The 18,266-nt window shown below is 55.0% G+C and overlaps 6 protein-coding genes across 6 annotated transcripts; 2 read left to right on the top strand and 4 right to left on the bottom strand.

Annotated features, from left to right (window-relative positions):
- Positions 1-455: 455 nt before the first annotated feature.
- Positions 456-1,945, bottom strand: BKCO1_1300087 (d-amino acid oxidase; the record flags this gene model as incomplete). Its single annotated transcript, XM_020270973.1, has 5 exons — positions 456-1,389; positions 1,449-1,471; positions 1,541-1,682; positions 1,733-1,846; positions 1,905-1,945. The coding sequence occupies 5 exons, from the start codon at positions 1,943-1,945 to the stop codon at positions 456-458; spliced, it is 1,254 nt and encodes a 417-aa protein (XP_020132309.1).
- A 2,647-nt stretch (positions 1,946-4,592) lies between these two features.
- BKCO1_1300086 (ras gtpase) lies at positions 4,593-7,652 on the top strand (the record flags this gene model as incomplete). The annotated part of the gene is made up of 6 exons (XM_020270972.1): positions 4,593-5,114; positions 5,169-5,787; positions 5,847-6,118; positions 6,168-6,361; positions 6,435-6,736; positions 6,790-7,652. 6 exons carry the CDS (start codon positions 4,593-4,595, stop codon positions 7,650-7,652), a joined length of 2,772 nt encoding a protein of 923 aa, XP_020132310.1.
- A 1,881-nt stretch (positions 7,653-9,533) lies between these two features.
- BKCO1_1300085 (nudix family hydrolase) lies at positions 9,534-10,446 on the bottom strand (the record flags this gene model as incomplete). Its single annotated transcript, XM_020270971.1, has 2 exons — positions 9,534-10,049; positions 10,126-10,446. The coding sequence occupies 2 exons, from the start codon at positions 10,444-10,446 to the stop codon at positions 9,534-9,536; spliced, it is 837 nt and encodes a 278-aa protein (XP_020132311.1).
- Positions 10,447-10,764: 318 nt separating this feature from the next.
- On the bottom strand, positions 10,765-12,019 carry BKCO1_1300084 (terpene synthase metal binding domain protein; the record flags this gene model as incomplete). The annotated part of the gene is made up of 5 exons (XM_020270970.1): positions 10,765-10,837; positions 10,891-11,142; positions 11,194-11,283; positions 11,344-11,922; positions 11,976-12,019. The coding sequence occupies 5 exons, from the start codon at positions 12,017-12,019 to the stop codon at positions 10,765-10,767; spliced, it is 1,038 nt and encodes a 345-aa protein (XP_020132312.1).
- Positions 12,020-14,022: 2,003 nt separating this feature from the next.
- Positions 14,023-15,029, bottom strand: BKCO1_1300083 (uncharacterized protein; the record flags this gene model as incomplete). Its single annotated transcript, XM_020270969.1, has 2 exons — positions 14,023-14,495; positions 14,561-15,029. The coding sequence occupies 2 exons, from the start codon at positions 15,027-15,029 to the stop codon at positions 14,023-14,025; spliced, it is 942 nt and encodes a 313-aa protein (XP_020132305.1).
- A 1,617-nt stretch (positions 15,030-16,646) lies between these two features.
- Positions 16,647-17,967, top strand: BKCO1_1300082 (eukaryotic translation initiation factor 5; the record flags this gene model as incomplete). Its single annotated transcript, XM_020270968.1, has 2 exons — positions 16,647-16,803; positions 16,859-17,967. The coding sequence occupies 2 exons, from the start codon at positions 16,647-16,649 to the stop codon at positions 17,965-17,967; spliced, it is 1,266 nt and encodes a 421-aa protein (XP_020132306.1).
- Positions 17,968-18,266: the final 299 nt, after the last annotated feature.

The raw sequence follows: 18,266 nt of genomic DNA, 5'->3' as shown, positions 1-18,266 counted from the left end.
GTTCACACGCACGCATTACAAGTTCTCCCTTCCTCCTCCCCCGCTTTAAAGTGTACCACCAAGGAGTGGCTTTTGGTTTTTTTTTTTTTTTTCCTGCACCCTTCTCTTCGTACTTAACGTTTGATCCATGCAATCCAGCCTGCATTGCGGTGATTAAAGACTCTTATGCTTCTCTTATGGTCCGATTCCAAAACTTTCCATTGAGGGTCATGCGCACCGGCGTTGACTGTGTTTTTGTTTTGTTTTCATTTTCGTGTCGCGGAGGATGAGAGTCACACCGGTAAAGCTGAATTGAGTTGGTTACAGGACGACGGCGCTCGGATGTTGCATCATCATCAAGGGGTTTTCCACCTGTTTAGAAATGGAGTCATGATCCCTCAGCCACAATCCCTGCCGCATGAGATGCTCCTGATTGGATCAACGACGCTAGCTTCCCTACTCGACCGCCCCCATCATCACAACCTCGCCTTCCCACCACCAGCCACCGGGCGCCCCCGTTCCTGACCGAAATACCCCTCCAACAGCCTCACCACCTTCCTCGCGCTCCCAAACGAATTCTGATACCCCGCCCCAGCATGCCCATACTCATGACAGCACGGCACCGGGCCCAACCCCTCGTCCAGCTCCACCACCTCGACCTCGACCCTCGGCCCGCCCGTCCTCCCCGGCCTAAACCCCACATTCACGCCCAAAACCTCGAAACCACGCGCACCCCCATTCCCCTCCCCCTTCCCCTCCCCCTTCTTCCCCCCCTCTTCCCCCAGCGGCACCGGCATCACCTCCCCCACAAGCAACTCCGGCGCCAACCCCCCACACCGCCCCACCACCTCGGCCGTCGTCGCCGCGTCCGCGTCCGCCCGCCAGTCGCCCGCCTGCTTCGTGCCGCCCAGCACCGTCGCGCCGCTCGTCGCGCGCGGGATGACGTACGACAGGCTGCCGTCGGGCCGCCACACGGTGGTGAGGGCGCGCGGCAGCCCGCGCACGAGGACCGTCTGGCCGCGGATGGGGTGGACGGCTGGGTCCGGGACGAGGCGGGCGGAGGCGATGCCGGTGGCGAGGACGAAGGCGGAGATTTGGGGGAGGGCCGGGTGGAAGGCGGGGAGGAGGCGGGCGGCGGTGGTGAGGGCGTGGGGGAGGTTGTTGGTGGGGGTGGTGGTGGTTGTTGGTGTCGTGGGGAGTGCGGCCTGGATGAGCGCGGCGCCGAGGGTGCGGGCGCGCGAGAGCAGGTACGGCAGGTAGAAGTCCGGGTCGATGGTGAGGGAGTCGTAGGTGGCGCCGGCGTGGACGCCGGCGGGCAGCTCGGAGGGCGGCAGTTGGCGGAAGTTGCGCATGTGGGGGGCCCACCAGGCGCTGCTGGGGCCGGAGGGGATTTCCGAGTCTGCGGCGGTCCTGGGAATGGGAAGATGAGCCTTGGTGGTTGGACGCGTTTCTTTCGGGACGGCTCTCACCAGTAGAAGATGCTGTGGTATTTCTGGTACGTGGACGGCGTGTCAGCGGAGAGAGCACTGATCAGACGGGGGGCTTCATTTCCAATACTTACCTCAAGACCGGACTTTGGGGCCGAGGATGGCTGGCTCTTTTCTTTCTCGACCATGTCGAGCCAGGTGTTGTAGCTCTCTATGTCCCATTCCTGGATCTCCTTGTCTTCTGCCGTGGCGTGTGTTCGCCATTGCGCACCCGCCCTGCATGCGTGTCAGCACTGGCTTGATTCCCAAATGCAATGCAGCCATACCAAGGCGAGGTGTAGTCCTTTGCCTTGTCGCCGGGCACGTGCTTCGCGATGATGGTGACTGCGGCGCCGGCTTCAAGCAGCGTGATTGCCGTCTGCAAACCAATGACGCCAGCTCTGTACAGCTAGTCAGCTTTATCTTCACGTACGAATGAGTCCATTGAGAGACTCGTACCCGATGACGACAATGTGCTTTCCCTTTAGCTGCGAAGACATGATGCTCGAGTACAGTCAGTCTTTCAGTTCGTCCCGGATGTCGGTTGCTATATATCCGCGTCAATATCTGATGTCGTATGTACTTCTTATCCGAGAGTGCTTTGCGGAGTTGGGCGTAGCGGAGTTAAATAGCGGGGAATTGCATTCGGCCAATGATGACGGGATTCCGATTTCCGGAGCGCCGCATCCCGACCCGATCATCCCGTCTTCACTTCATCTTTCCAGACGAAAATCCCAGTACCTAGGTAGCTGCTTCACGCACCAAGGACAAGCTCAACACCCGTGGACGCATAAGAGAACCACGTGACTTCGACTACCCGCAGCACGTGTTGATAGCGATGCAAGGGATGCCTAGGCAAGGGACCAGAGACATTGAACGCCGGGCGACTAGATTATTGAGCCTCGATTGCGGGGAAATCCTGCTTGTGGTACACTCGACCATGTGCATCCGCCGCCAAGCATCCACGACCCTAACTCGGCCATAGGTTTGGGTGTCGCTGTAGGAGGCTTGCCACTTGATCCACGCACCACCCAACAAACAATGGCTCAGACCAACTAGCGCAGCTGCCACCGGGACGCCTGGCGCAGTACGGAGCCTAAGTACGATAGTAGGGCGTGGGGGGAGCACGCGGAGCGGGTGCATGAGGCTGTTCCACCTAACAGTAGATGAATATAAGCCTCGACCTTCCGTTTCGTACCATGGCTCGGCTTCGCCAAGGCACGTTCCCGCCCATGGCCATACCATAGTTCCAACTGTCCGCTGGCCAAGAAGACTAGCTGCTTGGCAGGACGATCACTTGAAACGTAGTGCTGATCTACCCGGCACAGTACTTGCCATCGCAACCTCCCATCACGAGCCATTGAAAGGACAGGGAAACGCCTTGAGCACGGAGCCTGACGGAGGGACCATCACTTGGCACATGGTGCTCGTGGCCAGGCTGGCAGTTTGAGATTATTGACCACATACATTCGTGGCCGTGAATCGCCCTCTGTGGAACCGCTTGCAGGTTGCATTGCACCATCAGCTGCATGCTGATCACCCAGAATCGAATCAAGGCCCATACCGGAACTGCATGCCGGTAGCATCAAATGGCATCCAGGGAGTCGCGAGGCAACTGGACTAGCTAGAGCAGGCAACCGAACTAAACCCTAGCCAACCCCGCACTGGTTCCTGTCAGGCAGCCTCTGGTAGGAATCCTCATCCACCTTCGCTTCTTATCACAACCGGGGGAGGGCTGGAGATCGGCTGCCCATCTCAGTCTAGCGTAGCTGTACAACCCCCAGGTCGATTGCCGGCCAAATGTCAACTGCCAATCGGCATATTATATCGAGCTTAACCAAGTGCTTCACCAACCCGCTCCACAGGCTTCCCCTATTGGGGGGGTATACATGCTCGTCAAGCGAGGCAAAAGGTTTGACTATTGTAACGCATATCAGTTGCCCGTCAGTAGTGGATAATAAAGCAATGGGTATACGGCAATACACAATGAAGGCCGACCGGATGACGTTAGCACGAAGCCACCATCGCTCCGGCCGATTGGCTGATCTGTGAGCCCTATTGCCAGGGGCAATGCCCGGTAAGTCGTTTCAAAAGTCCAACCATTCATTTCAACCATGGGTACCGTCCGATGCTCTTCATCACAGCACGAGTTTCAGCTCAACATCACCAAAGTCTGGCCTTGCTGCGCTAGCCGTAGCAGTCACAAGATGGTCCAAAGCATCAAGCGACTCTCCATTTCTATGGCAATGGACAGACGCCGCAACTGCACTGACCACGAACCAGAGTTTATGTGGCGCTTTTTAGACATCAGGGATGGCTTGATCAACGGTTGCAGCCATTAAGACTACGCTAAAAGTCTCGGCGGTCTCCCGTGACTTGGTTGGTCTAAGATCACATGTTGAGCCTTATAGCATCAGGTACGCTGATTCGCCGGATGAGGAAGTCGTTGTCCGGAGAACTCCGTGATGCCTTGAGGCTTGAATGTGAAGCTTCTTCTCGAGAAGCTTCAAAGCTGTAGCATGCCACTGGATGAGCACAACACAAAGCCTATCTTGTTATTAGAAGCCTGGACGTGGTGACGAGAGGGAACAGTCTGGGTCCCACCGAAGAGAAAGTTCAGATAGACATGATCTACAATCCTAAACTTGGTCCTACAATCCTCGGATGGCGGACAGTCTGCTAAGGGTGCGGAGATTTCGAGCTACGATGCAAGCTGTTGGGATCAGGGCGTAGACTAGCACTCCTTTACGCCGTGGCTGATCGCAGGTGTGGTCATCTACCGACCAGCAGTGCTACACCTTCAGCCAAACGACGATAAAGCTACTTCGTCAGACTAGTATCAGCAATGCTACACCGTAAAGGAGTCCGCGCGAAGCCACCTTATAGTGCAATACTCGGTACGTCATGGTAGATACGCCACCGGAGCATACAACCATTACCAGATCCTCCTTGGACCTTGGAAGCTCCACGCTGTGCCAAGTCAAAGGGTATATATATTCTTGTAGAGTGGGCCGCAATTGTGAGTTTTTGAAACCAGATCAGGTTCACGCAAGCTCTGAGCATTCATCTCAAGCTATTACGTCCATCCTGCCTTTTCATCAGCTCTCCCTTGTACATACCTTTCTTACACTTTGTCCCATCTACATCATGTGCCAACACAAGACATCCCTCGATTCTTATCGCGGCCCCGCTCCACCAACGCGCCTCATCTACTGTGTTGATGGCACTTGGTGCGGACCAGACGGCACCCGTCCCTCATGTAACGGCACGCTCACCAACATATACCAAATCTATACGAGCATCCTCGACAGCACCCACAATGGGGAACTCGCTAGTGACGGTTATTACCAAAAGCCCCTCTATATGCCTGGCATTGGCTCTGCTGATGACACGTTCGCTTTGAAGAGATTCAAAGCCGGGCTGTTTGGAAACGGGTACCTGAAGCAGATCAAAGAGATCTATGAGGAGTGTTGCAAGCTGGGACCCCAGGATGAGGTATGGCTGTTCGGATTCAGCCGTGGAGCCTTTGTCGTCCGGGCGGTAGCAGGTTTGCTGCATTACGTGTCCGCCATCCGTTCGGCGGGGACACCGCAGTTTGCCGAAGACTACGAAAGAGCGCTAGAGGTGTTTCAAACCATACAAAAGGAGGGAAAGCTTGGAATAGGTGAAGTAAGTTGCTCTATGGTTGTGTAACATGGTTGAAAATACGAGCTAACAGTACAGATACATCGGTTCCTCACCGTTCGATGCAAACAGTCCCCAAAGATCAAGTTTGTGGGTGCCTTGGACACGGTCAAGGCCGTCAAAGAACGGTGTCCTTTCGACATATCATTCAACAACTCCATCGAGCATATGCGGCATGCTTTGGCACTGGATGAAGACAGGGAGGCGATGACTCCTGAGTACGTCTTTCCTGAGACCAGCAATTTCAAAAGACTCCCAGGACGGACTCTAGTCCAAGCTTGGTTCATCGGTGCCCATATTGATATGGGGGGATCCGCCGCCCGAGCAGGCTTGGCACTTTATCCACTTCAGTGGCTGTTGATTGAAAGTCGATCTCTTGGCTTGGCCTTGAAATTCCGGGGGAACCTTGGCTACAAAGCCGACATCGTCAATCCGCTCCGGCTTGTTTTCCCAGCTCTCAAAGGCCAAAGCAGCGGGACCAACACGTGGTCTTGTACCTTGCAGAATGGCTTGGAAGTGTCCATGCAGGATATCCGACATGTCCATGAACAGAAGAGCTGGAATCTCAAACTCAACAAGCACCATGCCAGCTTGTGGCCGAAAAAGAAGCGAAGCGTGTTCGGCAGCGACGGCAACCTTAACGGGTGGGTTCATTGCGGTAAGTAAAATGGAACCGTCACCTTCCATGATACGACCGCCGAGACTGACACGCTGCAGATGGCCAGGGCACCATTATCCACCCATCTGTATATCTCCTTATAGACGTCTCAGGCCTCGCCAGCCTCAACAGCTGGGACTTGGTGCTGCAGGGGCACATTGAAAGATGGAGACCAAAAACCCTTGTCGAACGGGGTGGCAAAGACCCCAGATTTTGGGATGAGCGAAACGACGAGGAGCCTGACGATATTGGACCGATACGTGTTCTAGTTTGCGGCAACACTGGCATCGGAAAATCCACTTTGATCAACAAAGTATTCGGCACTTCACTTGTAAGTATCGAAGCCCTCGGATCAGAGACCGTAGCTGATTGCACAAAAGGCTGTGACACCGGCTCGGATGCGCGGCGACCACGACATCAGGACTGAGATCAAGGATCCAGATCAGCCCAACCTTATCTTACATGACTCTGAAGGGTTTGAGGCAGGCGCGCTTGCGCAGATGGATGCCGTAACAGACTTCCTACACGAGAAGTCTGCCGAGGTCGAGGTCGCCAACCGGTTCCACGTAATATGGTGAGCCCTGATAGCGTTCAACACCCTTTGCAGGGCAGCACAAGCGGCAGAAGAGAAATCTGACATGGTGTAGGTTTTGCATCGATTCTACGAGCGACCGCACAATGCAAAGCTCGACTGAACAACTGTTCAAGATGGTCTCCAAATATGCATGCGAAGTGCCCATCATCGTGGTAGCCACGATGAAGGACAGATTCCTTGCGATTGAAGCCGCACAGCATCGAGAATCCTTGGAAGAGCAGGGCTTACCTGTCTCCTACGACGAGTGCGACCGCCACGCGAAGGGGCAACTAGAGGAACGCATCAGCCAAATCAGGAAAGAAATGCTAGAGGTTCCAAGCGGCCGATTGGACGCCTGCGTAGCAGTCTCCCGAAGTAAGCCTTCCGAATGCTAGAGGGATTCGACGTCTGACTTGTACATTCTATAGAGGACCAAACGTCCATCGAAGCTCTCACCGAGACGACGTTCCAATGCATCAGCAACGAGAGAGTGCGGCTTATCTATGTCGGGGCTCAAGTGGCAATGATTGATCTCAAGATAAAACTTGCGGTTAGTCAAGCGATGACTGTCTACAGGCGAACTCTGCGGGCCCTTGTGCTTGTTTCAGGAGTACCGTCAGGTCCAACGACGACCCGCACCGCCGCAATATTGGAAGTGTGCAAGCGGATCATCACCTGCTTCGGTCTGCCGGCAAGCACAGCCGAATTGGCCCTGCAGATCTTGAGAGCACACGTCTGGTCTGCCTTGGCCAACAATGTCGCTGTTGGCATAGCCGAGACGTTTGCAACCCTGGGGCTTTGTGCTACCGTTGCCACGGGCGGACCATTTGTACTGGTTCCCACCGCCGTCAATATCCCTATCGTTGTTCCTGCTACAGCCCGCCTTCTGGCAACACTCACCGTGGACTTGATCCTTATCCTCACCAGGGCCTTCCAGGAAGCAGCGGACAGAAACGTCGGTGAGCCTTTCAAAAGAGACCTGCAAGCTGCTGCGCGCGCCTATCGTACACTCGCGCCCGAAGTTCACAGGGAAATCTCCGGGCTGCTGCCACGCGCGAACGTCTCTGCTGCTTTCCGATCCGAAACCATCAAAATCGGGCTCGAGCAGCTGATTGAAGAGTACAAAGGCAGGATTGTGGATGACAATTCGCTACGTAACGTTAACACGTTCATAGATGTGGGTGAAGATGAGATCAGGAAGCTCGGTTCCGGCTTCAGTCCAGGAAACATTCACGGAAACCCCAGAGGATGGCGTAGACGTCTGGTTAACATTACCAGGTCGAGGGGGTAGCTTGTTCTTGTTTTCTGAAAATGTATTGAGATTGTTGGAGTTCTCTACTTTCGTTGATTGTCCTGCATCTTTGTATGTACATACAATCGCTTACTGTACGTAGAAAGCAATAAAAACGGCTCTTGGTAGCTTCCAGCCGATTTGCATCATTTCCCCATGACGTCGAAGGAGGTTGATGGTTTTGGTGTTCTCTCTCTCTCTCTCTCGCAGGTAGAAAGTACTAGGATGCTACCTCCTAGTTTTGTGTGTTGGAATCTGCGACATGTGAGTGTGCACGACACACCTGAGATGATTGGCCTTCATGCGAATGAATATCGGAATCAGGAATGGGTTTCTCGTGTCAGGCCTGTCGAGGTATCGCCGCCTCTTCGGCCTTCTTCTCTTGGCCACCGCGCCTTTCGTGCAGCTCCAGTGATTTTTCACTCTGGGATACTATTCCTCTAGGTTCCAATACGGTTCGACATTCTTGTGGAGACCGTCGCAGAATGGACACATGTAATGCATGCAATCCATGGTGAACTCACGGCCACAACTACCACAGTCCGCTTTCTGGATTACCGTCAGCCGCCTGCGCAAATGTGTCCAAGTTTGGTAACGGGGCACCACTCACATTAGCTTCAGGGGCCCACATCCTCACCTCGTTTAGCGATAAGCTCTGTAGGTCAAACAAAAAGAAGGCATTCTCAAGCCTGTGGCCAAGACGGTCATGTCGCGCCAAGTGCTCGCGTTCCCTATTCTTCGCCGTTCTACCAAGGTCTTTTTTGAAGCAACGACGGCAGGTGTACGGCAGTAACCACCGCCGTTGCGGGGTGCATTTGCAAGCGTGCGGGATATCAAACGAGTGGCAGTCGCCGCATCTCCACACGCCAAACGGCCTCATGTCCTTCAAATCGATAGGGAACATTATTTGTGCTGTCAGGACGTCATGGAGCCTCACTCGACAGATCTGGGATCCGGTCAGCGCATGTGCAACGTCTTTCGTGCAGTGCCTTCTAGCGCACTCACCTCACATGTCTTGCATCCGCAGCGGGAGCAAAAGTCGAACGTATCGGCGCAGACTTTGCCCCCACAGCGGGTTTGACCTTTGATATTGCGTAAAGATTGCTCATCGCGGTCCGTGATCAGAAACCTTCGGTTGTGCGTGCTGGTGTAAGCCACGTTGAAGAAATCCCGGGTCGTAAGATTCTTGACTATGCATTTCAAAATGCTGTAGTGGACGAGCAGGTCCCACAACTCTGGCATGTTGTGCTTGTTATGTCTGTAGGCTATGAGTATCTGTATGCAGAGGAATCTTCGGTGTCTTGGGGAAGACAAGGGCTTTTATGCTTACATGAAGATATCCAAGGAGCAACGTGGATGCTGCACGCACGAGGTAGGCGATGCGTGGCCATGGTGCATGACCATGTTCTATAGAAAGTCATGAGAGAACGCTACAATGCATGTGCTGGCGTGAGATATCTTGAAAGTCAACGGCAAAGCCAGTTACCAAGGAACCTGACCAATGATTTCCAGGCCTGCCTGATAGGAGCATCACGAGACCTTTCTTCCCTTCCATAATTGGCTAAAAGAAAGAGGAGCTGAGGCAAGGTTGACATATTCGGATAAAGAAGTGCGATACCAATGGGGGCTGTGTGACTGGAGTCATATCTAAGCCGACGCTAATGAACGTTGTTGTCTGAATACGACCTGCTGATTGGAAGGATCCAGTAGCCTTATTTGCTAGTAGCGTAAGTAAATCCGAGGTCTTGTAGGAAAACCATAATGCCTGGATATTAGGAACGAACCTCACATTTACCATTTGCACTCTGCTTGTTGATCCCTTGGGTATATCGTGACCTGGACAAACTCCGGTTCCCTCCGCAGCCAATGCGCCGGAACCCATCAAACATCAATCTTTCCTTCTTTTCTCAGCCCCTCATAAAACGCCCAAGCACCCAAAGCCTTAGCATCCCGGCCGCCCTCCTTCCAGAGATCCTCCAGCCTCACCAGCTTCAGCGTGATCTTCTCGCCATGTTCCCTGATGCCCGTCAACTTGCCCTGCCACTCCTTCAGCGTCTCCCTCTTCACCCGCCGCTGATGCAGGAACAGCGGGATGAACTCGTCGCACCCGCCCGCGCTGGGATACATGGCCTGCTTCAGCGCCTCGCCCGTCGTGTCTTCGGTCCTGGGCACGGCGAGCGCCGTCAGGTCGATGAGCTGGCTCTCGGGCACCTTCATGCCCGTCTCCTCTTCGATCTCCTTGGCCGCGCCGCCGGCGAAGGTGCCGCTGTCGTCGAGCATGCCGGCCGGGAGCTCGACCAGCGAGAGCGAGCCGGCGGGTATGCGCGGTTGCACCGTCAGGATCACGTACTTGTCTTGCTCCGTGTGCTCGGGCACGTCGTCGGGCTGGAGGATGAGCTAAGGGAACGACGGTGTTAGCGGAACCGGGGCGAGCTGGTGGCGGCCGGGGGAGGAGCGGTTCCGCGGCACTCACCAGCATGCCCACACTGCCGCCGCGCAGGAAGATGGAGCCCGGCAGGTATTCTCCCCGGTCGTTGGTGACTTCGGCCTTGAGCTTCACGAAGCCGAGCTTGGTCTTGCTGAACCAGTCGCATGCCTGGACGTCGATTTTGCGGAGCTTGTACGGGGCATCGTGGAAGACGTGGTCTTTGTTTTGCTGTTGGACAAGCGAATGCTGCACCGTCGATATCCAGTTCTTGAAGGCAGTGAAGGCGAGCAGCTGGTCTTGCGAGATGTCATTGGTGAGGTTGACGGTGCACTCGGGGGACGAGTGTGGCAGGACGAAGGACGACATGGTGCGGGCGGGGACTGCGCGGGAGAAGAGGTGCCGCGCCGTCAATCTGAGCCGGGGGAGCATGGGTGAAGTACTGTGGGCGTGGTGGTGCTTGGGCGAAAGGCAGCTGCAGGGTGATGACGTATCGCAGGCGGCAAGGCTGAACCCTGAGCTCGCATGACTCATGTTTTCCTCGCTCCCACAACTGTGCAGCCCCCAACCAGCTGAGGCTGTGCCTCAACACTCGGAAACACTTTCTTTGCGCTATCTGATCTCGACTCAAACCCAAGCCACACCGAGACCTCCTTCTTCCTCACACGCAAACACGATACCTCCCAATCACGGAACCGCCATCATACGCGTCCTGTGCACGGTTTCGCCTTCCTTTCCAAGATACCGACCCGTCTCGAAACTGAAACCTCTCGTTACCAATCTTGCAGTCTAGGCGCGCGCAGCGATGCTTACCTCCAGTAGAGATTGCCTAGCGCAACGTCGCGGCAACAATCGATGTATTTGAGCATCTCCCGGTCCACCTGCTCGCCCCAAGGCGCTATCTCGGCAAGCGCGAGGTACCAGTGCTTGTAGAGGCCATTGAACATGCCGTCAACCGCATCTACCGCCTGCTGCTCCGAGAGGCCCTGCTTCCGGTAAACATGGATGATGTTGTGTTCAGTCCCCTCTGCCAAGTCCTTTCGGTACGAAAGAATGTCATTCTGCCTATCTGGCTGTGAGCGCACACTCAACGCTGGCTCATGCGTGTGTTCTTACAAGCACGTAATGTCCGACGAGATACGCCGCAGTTCCATCACTGCCTTGTCGTCAAACACGTGCGTTGGCAATTCGATCCCACGCGCGTATCTGCCAAGAATCCAACAATCAGCACAAGCTACACACAAGGGAAATGGCAGCTGCACTTACTCGGCCAAGTCCTGAGCAGGATACACGCCAATGGCGCTTCTCCTGGAGTGCATAAACTCTTCGACCCCTACCGTGGTCGATCCGGACGCGATGTCGACCTGTCTCAGCACTCCGTCAAAATAGTCTTCGATCGACTTCTTATATCTTTTCTGAAGATCTGGCGATGCTCTCTTCTGGAAACAGAGCCACGTGTACTGGAACACGTATCTCAGAGGGTTGTCGCTTGCGGCGACTACTGGATGACCATCATCCATCGTTGCGAGCGTAGCCAAAATCTCTTCCTTTGCAGCTTCCGGATCGTCCTTAAGATGCCCCTCGTCAAACTGATCGTCAAAGTAAAAGACCCAATGCATCCAATCTGCGAAAACGCGTAGCGCCTCTTCATCAGCGTCCGGTACCCATAAGGCAGCAAGGTAAGTGACGTCCGCCATTGAGCACTTCATTGCTTGCTGCTCATCTAGACTGAGCACGCTGATCGCCCACTTCTCAGCTTCTTGTTTGACTTTGTGGTAGTGTGGGTTCACCCGGGGTGCAACAGACATGATGGACGCGAACATGTCTGGGATGCGCACGTATTTTCTGCTTTGTATCAGCACTGACTGCCCAAGGACGCTCTCACTACCGCTACAGACCTTGGCAGTTCCCCGCCACTTGTGAGCCCTTCGACAGCCGCCATATTGTATGGTTTGGGGATGTCGTTTGATCAGTGGGTGATGATTCCTTGGGATGAAGCAAAGCACCGACCCTCAATGTGATTACTTATATGTCTTCGGAACGCACCGTCTGATGCTCCCACAATGGACGATAATGCTGCGGTACCATCTCGATAGATGTCTCGGATTGAAAAAAAAGCCAATGGCTACACAAAAGCTTACATGGCGTACCCTACACTGCAGGTGGAGGTTCGAGAAAGAAGAACACAGACGAAGTGCAACCTTTCAGAGCAAGCCATGTCTCGATCAGCATAAGGCATATGGCTGGGTCCAACAGCCATGTATGGCTTAACATGAGCTGTTAAGCTTAACTCGCAGTTTTCACCAGTCTACATGCGGAAATCTCCGTACCTTCGCTACCCAGGACTAAAATTGCTTTTTAGAAGAATATTGTCAGACGACAACGCTACCCAGGACTAATAATATTGCTTTTTAGAGAAATAGTGTCAGACGATAATGGTCACCTGTGATGAATAACGATGAAGAACATGCTTTTTGTTTGATGGCGGACGTTATCATCTGCCCAAAAGGGTGTTTAATACCATGATAACATGACGTTTAGCTCCCTTGATGTCCCTTTTCAAGATCGCTGCCCCATGTTGGATCTGCTTCATAAAGCATCTAGTCTCTAGAACCATTTGTGTCTTCGTGTGACCGTCTGCGATAACCGTCCGACAAATAGAATATCGGGCTCGATACATCACACAGCAGGTGCACAAGTTCATTCGAGTAATACAGTCACATTCAAGAAAAAACATGCAATCAACGGAAGTCAGGTACAAACTAAAAGATAATTTTCTGGTAAAATAGTAAGTGCGATAAGCCACCCCTCAGCGTTCACTCCGACCCTTTGTGTGCCCCGAGCTCCATTGCCCAAGAGACAATATGAGTAGTCGCAAAAGTAGCCCGAAGCCAACCGGAGCACACCACCTGTTACCACGGCAGCACAGCTGCACCACATCTGCCTGCGAATCATACTACATGTGCTAATCACATTTGCACAGCGCCACCACAAAAAAGCAGCCAAGACCTCTACTCTATCCTGTCGCCCGCACGTCTCACAACACTCTGCCCCGGCCTCCGCTTCCACCACACAGGCAGCAGCGGGTCTCTGTCTGACGGGGCGCCGCCATCACTCGGCGCATCCGCCACCGAGAAGCGAATGTCCCAAAAGCGCACATCATCCTCCTCGGTGTTGACGCTGGAGACGCTGCTCGTGAATGGGGCGCTCTCGAGATCAAGCTGCTTGGTGGTAGACAGCCCGAAAAAGGAACGGAGGCGGGTGGTGAGCGAGGATTGGCAAGCGCTGCCTGCGGAGCCCTGGAGCATGTCCATACCTGTAGTTTGAGTGTTTGGCTGCACTTCCTGCAGGGTTTTATGTACTTGCGGGCTGTGTGCTGTCTGCTGGGGTTAATGGGTATGCTTGTTTAGCTTGAGGGGTTCAACGGCGTTGAGGCTTGGAACAGCGTTTGATGTGGAAATCGCAGCTGATCCAGTTGACCAACAATATTGATCCAGGGAGAGCTGCGTGTGAGGTTTTATGTGCATTGTGTGCATGTGTTTGTTTTCGTGGACAACGTGTGTGTGTGGGCCAGATGCTGCTTTGAGGTTGACAATATCGCAGCAGCATCTTGAACAATGAGCAAACAACCTGTATCGAAAAGAACAATGAAGCAATGTTCTTCACAAGAGGACGCGGGGCTTCAGTGCAGGCACATAGGTTTGCCGCGTCCATGAATTTGGGACACAGTCACGTACTTGGAAATCTTCGGAATTCTCCACTACTGCGAACTGTGTTCTTTTGACATTAGTAGCGCGATTTTCAGGCCATGCAGGACGATGCTATTTCGGGCGCTATCCTTCTATGACTACAGGGTTTCCTGAGCAACTGAATATTGTTAGACTACATTAGAGAAGAGACTGACCACAAACGCCTCGCTTCCTCGACCCACATTGCTGTAGTCGCTCAAGCCATTTCCCTTGCCGCATCCCTGGCGATCTGCCGCGTCTCTTCGTCCACTGTTTCGTCCTGCGCAAAGTCCTCAAACCTGCATTTCCACAACTCCCACCGTTTTTCAGAAAAGCCGTAGCCATGCAGATCCGCATCATAACGAGGACCACCGCCCGCGTTCAGCTTCTGGCTGCCGGAGAACTTCCAGTCCGCGTCTCGCAATTCTTTACCTAGAATTCGTATCCACTGAGCCGCTCCCGCGATATGCATCCGCAGCTCATGCGGCTGGCCGCAGCCGTCGGACTTGCGGTCCTCAAGGGCCCGCCTGAGAGTCCAGATGGCACACAGATAGAGGTCGAGAACGTCACCGCGACGTTGCGAGAGCTTGGCCAGGTGGGCGGCGAATGCGTTGCAGTTGGACCACTGTTGACGGGCGGCCTCTTCGGAGAGCCCTTCTTCCTCGCGTTGCGCCTTGGATGCCGGGCCATCTGCGGCTACTCGTGAGTTTTCACTTCTACATGACGAGTCAACCTGACGAGAATACTCGGCTTACCGATCCACATTCGGCGCATCTCGTCGCCAAAGGTAGGCAAGTCGGACCACAGGCGCTGCCGATCGTGGACGATTGCCTTTCCCGGCCCTGATTTGCCTTCAATGCCTAATTCTTCATCCGCCCAGGTAAGCGTCTTGCCCGTGGTGTTTTTCGCGTCAGGCAATGCTGCAAGAGCGGCCGTCAGTGCCGCAAGACGCTGTAGAATGACGTCGTCGTCAAAGGCGGCGCCTGCGTGGATGATTTGATAGACGGTGCTTGCGTATTTGTTGAAGAAATCTTCCGGCCGGTTCATCACCAGGGACTCTATCCGCTTGGCGCCTTCAGCAGTGCTTGTGATGCCGGCCAGGACGTTTTTGAGTATTTTCATCAATTCCTCAAATGTCAGGTCTGGCTGCGGACACGCTCTCTCGTATGCCACGCGTTGCACCTCTGCCCACTGGTTGACGGTATCTGCTGTGGTGGGCGACATGTCGCAACGAAAAACAAGCAGCTACAGCGTAGATACGCGAGAGTTGAACTGTGATGGTGTCCGTAGTTGAGTATTGAGCACATGCAACGATTTCTCTGGGCAGATGGTCATCTTTATCTCACCCGGCGTAAGACCATTTCTTTGAACACTGTCCGCATTGGGATGGCGGCCAACGTCAGCGCCAGAAATGTATTACTTGCGTGGCGGAATGATTCGTGGGGAGTTGCTTGTCAAGCTAGGAGCCGCTTTATCGCGGCCAACGGACAGTTGCTACTGGCAAACATGGCGCCGCTTGGGGCGTTGGCTGGCGGGGAGCGTCCTTTGTCATTCCGCATCCAGATATCTCGTCTACGACGACCTAAGTCACGCGAAAGGAATTCGGCAAGAAATTCGGCAAGAACCTCACAAGAAGTGAGTCTGGAGTTCTCGCATGTGGACGGGTGGAGCGGACGCTTGAGCTCCTGGTGGTGCCACCGCTGCGGGCTGAATACAGCCATAGAAAGCACTCTTGTGTTCCGCTGTGGCCACCAGAACCGGGCAGACCTTGGGCTCGTGCTACGTTGGTTAGCTCGTCGTGATATGCGAGGTTCGACGCTATATTGTGTAGGCAGAGTAGATCGCAGTCGTATTCGACCACGAATAGGGAAGGGGCAGAGCTCGGGGTCGGTCGATGGCACGGGCTCGCTGCAGAAGGACGAGCCTTAGGAGCGGCGGTGCCAGGCAGCAGACTTGCGGTCAAGCGAAGCTGAGTAGTAGGCATGCTGATGGCGCAGAGCCCGGATGCGTCGCAGCCAGCCGCGACCGCGCTGAAACGGGCATCCACGACTCGAGGCCAGGCGGCAGACAGGAAACCGAAGAGGTCGCAGAGGTCGCAGAGGTCGCAGAGGCGGGCCCGGTGCAAACTGGGGCGGCAAGCAGCGACCAGCGGCCAAGGACGAGGGCAATTGGCGAGCGGCACGGCGGGACAGCGCAGCAGCGGCGGCAGGCGCCAGAAGTGGTGACGTGCATGGGGTGCGCAGAGGCGAGGCAGCGGCACGGCGTGGCTGCCGCCTCGTTGTTCGGCCTCCTTCGGCTTGGCTTGGCTCCGCTGCCGCAGGCCGCTGCTTAGGTAAGAAGAGCGTTCAAATTCTCGCGCCCTACTTAACCATCGCGCCCTTCCTCCCGCCACGACTCTCCACCCATCACCCTTCACAGCCTACGGCTTGCAACCGCGCACACAACCCGCAAACCACCGCCGGCTCACCACTGCGCGCACGGAGTCAAGCCACCAGCTGCTCCGCCCGACCCGCCCCAGGCCCCAAACCCGCACAAAGCACCTGCAGTCAATCCAGAACACCGCGGCTGTATATGTATTCGCCCCGTGACAACGCTTTCAGACAGGAACCGCCGCCGAAGCTGCAAAAATTCCGTGACATACGAAAGCCTAGTAGCAACTACCATTGCACCAACGGCTAGTCCGCTACTTCTGACACCACGCCCTCACCACACCACCCCCGAGAGACCTGCACCCGCTGCATGTCTCTATTCTCCTCCGCCACGATTTTTTCGCTTCCTCGCACAACCTCCCTCCCCCACCGCTTCTCGCTCTAAGCCGCCACTCCCCCACCAACCGCAACCATGGCCAACGTCAACGTCCGCCGGGATGTCACCGATCCCTTCTACCGCTACAAGATGGAGCGCCTGCAGTCCAAGATCGAGGGCAAGGGCAACGGCATCAAGACCGTCATCGTCAACCTGAGCAATGTCGCCCAGCAGCTCGCCCGTCCCCCTTCGTGTACGTGCTGCGCTCCCCTGCCTCCTGCATGACCACCTGCTGATCGCTTGCACAGATGTCATCAAGTACTTTGGCTTCGAACTTGGTGCCCAGACCAACAACAACCCCGCCGATGACCGTTGGATCATCAACGGCGCTCACGAAGCTACCAAGCTTCAGGACTACCTCGACGGCTTCATCTCCAAGTTCGTTCTCTGCAAGAAGTGCAAGAACCCCGAGACCGAGGTCAACATCAAGGACGGCCGCATCCTCCTCGACTGCAAGGCATGCGGTCAGCGCACCGATGTTGACATCCGCCTCAAGCTCAGCTCCTTCATCCTGAAGAACCAACCCAAGAAGGGCAAGAAGGACAAGGCCACCAAGAAGGCTGAACGCCGTGCCAGGAAGGCCAACGGCGAAGAGGAGCAGAATGGCGGCAGTGGCAGCAACGGCGACAGTGGTTCCGACCACGCCGATGAAAACGGCGATCTTGAGCTCGACGCCGGCAGCGACGATGAACTGACCCGCCGCATCAACGCCGAGGCCAAGGACATCGAAGACGTTTCTCACAAGGAGGTCGAATGGTCTGTCGACACTTCCGAGGAGGCCGTCAAGGCCCGTGCCAAGGATCTTCCGGACGATCTCAAGCGTGCTCTTGTCATTGACGAAGGCGACGAGGGTGCTGATGGCCCCAATGCCTACGACCAGCTCGGCAGCTGGATCCAGGACACGGTCAAGGAGAAGGGCAGCATCAGCAAGGTCGAGGACGTTGAGATCTACCTCAAGGCCAAGGAGTTTGGTATCGAGAGCAAGCACAGGACCCTCACCGTCCTTGCCCAGACCATCTTTGACGACAACATGGCCAAGCAGATTGATAACCGTGCGGCCATGCTGAAGAAGATGATCACGTCGGAGAAGCACGAGAAGGCCTTCTTGGGTGGTGTTGAACGCTTCATCGGCAACGACAAGCCCACCCTCATCCCCCAGGTTTCTGCCATTCTCATGAATGTCTACCAGAACGACCTCGTCTCTGAGGAGGTTCTTAAGGCCTGGGGCAGCAAGGCCAGCAAGAAGTACGTTGACCTGGCTACCAGCAAGAAGGTTCGCAAGTCGGCCACCCAGTTCCTCGAGTGGCTCGAGAACGCCGAGAGCGACGAGAGCGAGGAGGAGTCTGACGAGGAGTAATTTTCTCTAACGACGGGATCCGATGGAGGTGGGCACACTGGCTTTGGACGATGCTCGAGTAACGCGTCTTCCCGGGTACCTTTAATGTGGCTGTTTGGCTTGTTTGCTTTATCGTTTTGCCATCACAACTCCACTCCTTCAGTTGCGTGCCATTTGAATTACCTTCCCTAGTATTAGGCAATGCAATTCCAATCCATAACTGCTGTCGATCGGCGTGCTCGTGCCCGTAGCCAGCAGGTGATGTGTGACGTCTCAGGACTAGAGGTCTATTTTAAAGTGTTATCGATAGTGGCTTGAGG

This window comes from Diplodia corticola (assembly GCF_001883845.1).
Source record: "Diplodia corticola strain CBS 112549 chromosome Unknown scaffold13, whole genome shotgun sequence".
Classification (NCBI taxonomy): Eukaryota; Fungi; Ascomycota; class Dothideomycetes; order Botryosphaeriales; family Botryosphaeriaceae; genus Diplodia; species Diplodia corticola.
The sequence above is the reverse complement of the archived record's forward strand: the minus strand, read 5'-3'. Positions and strand labels throughout refer to the sequence as shown.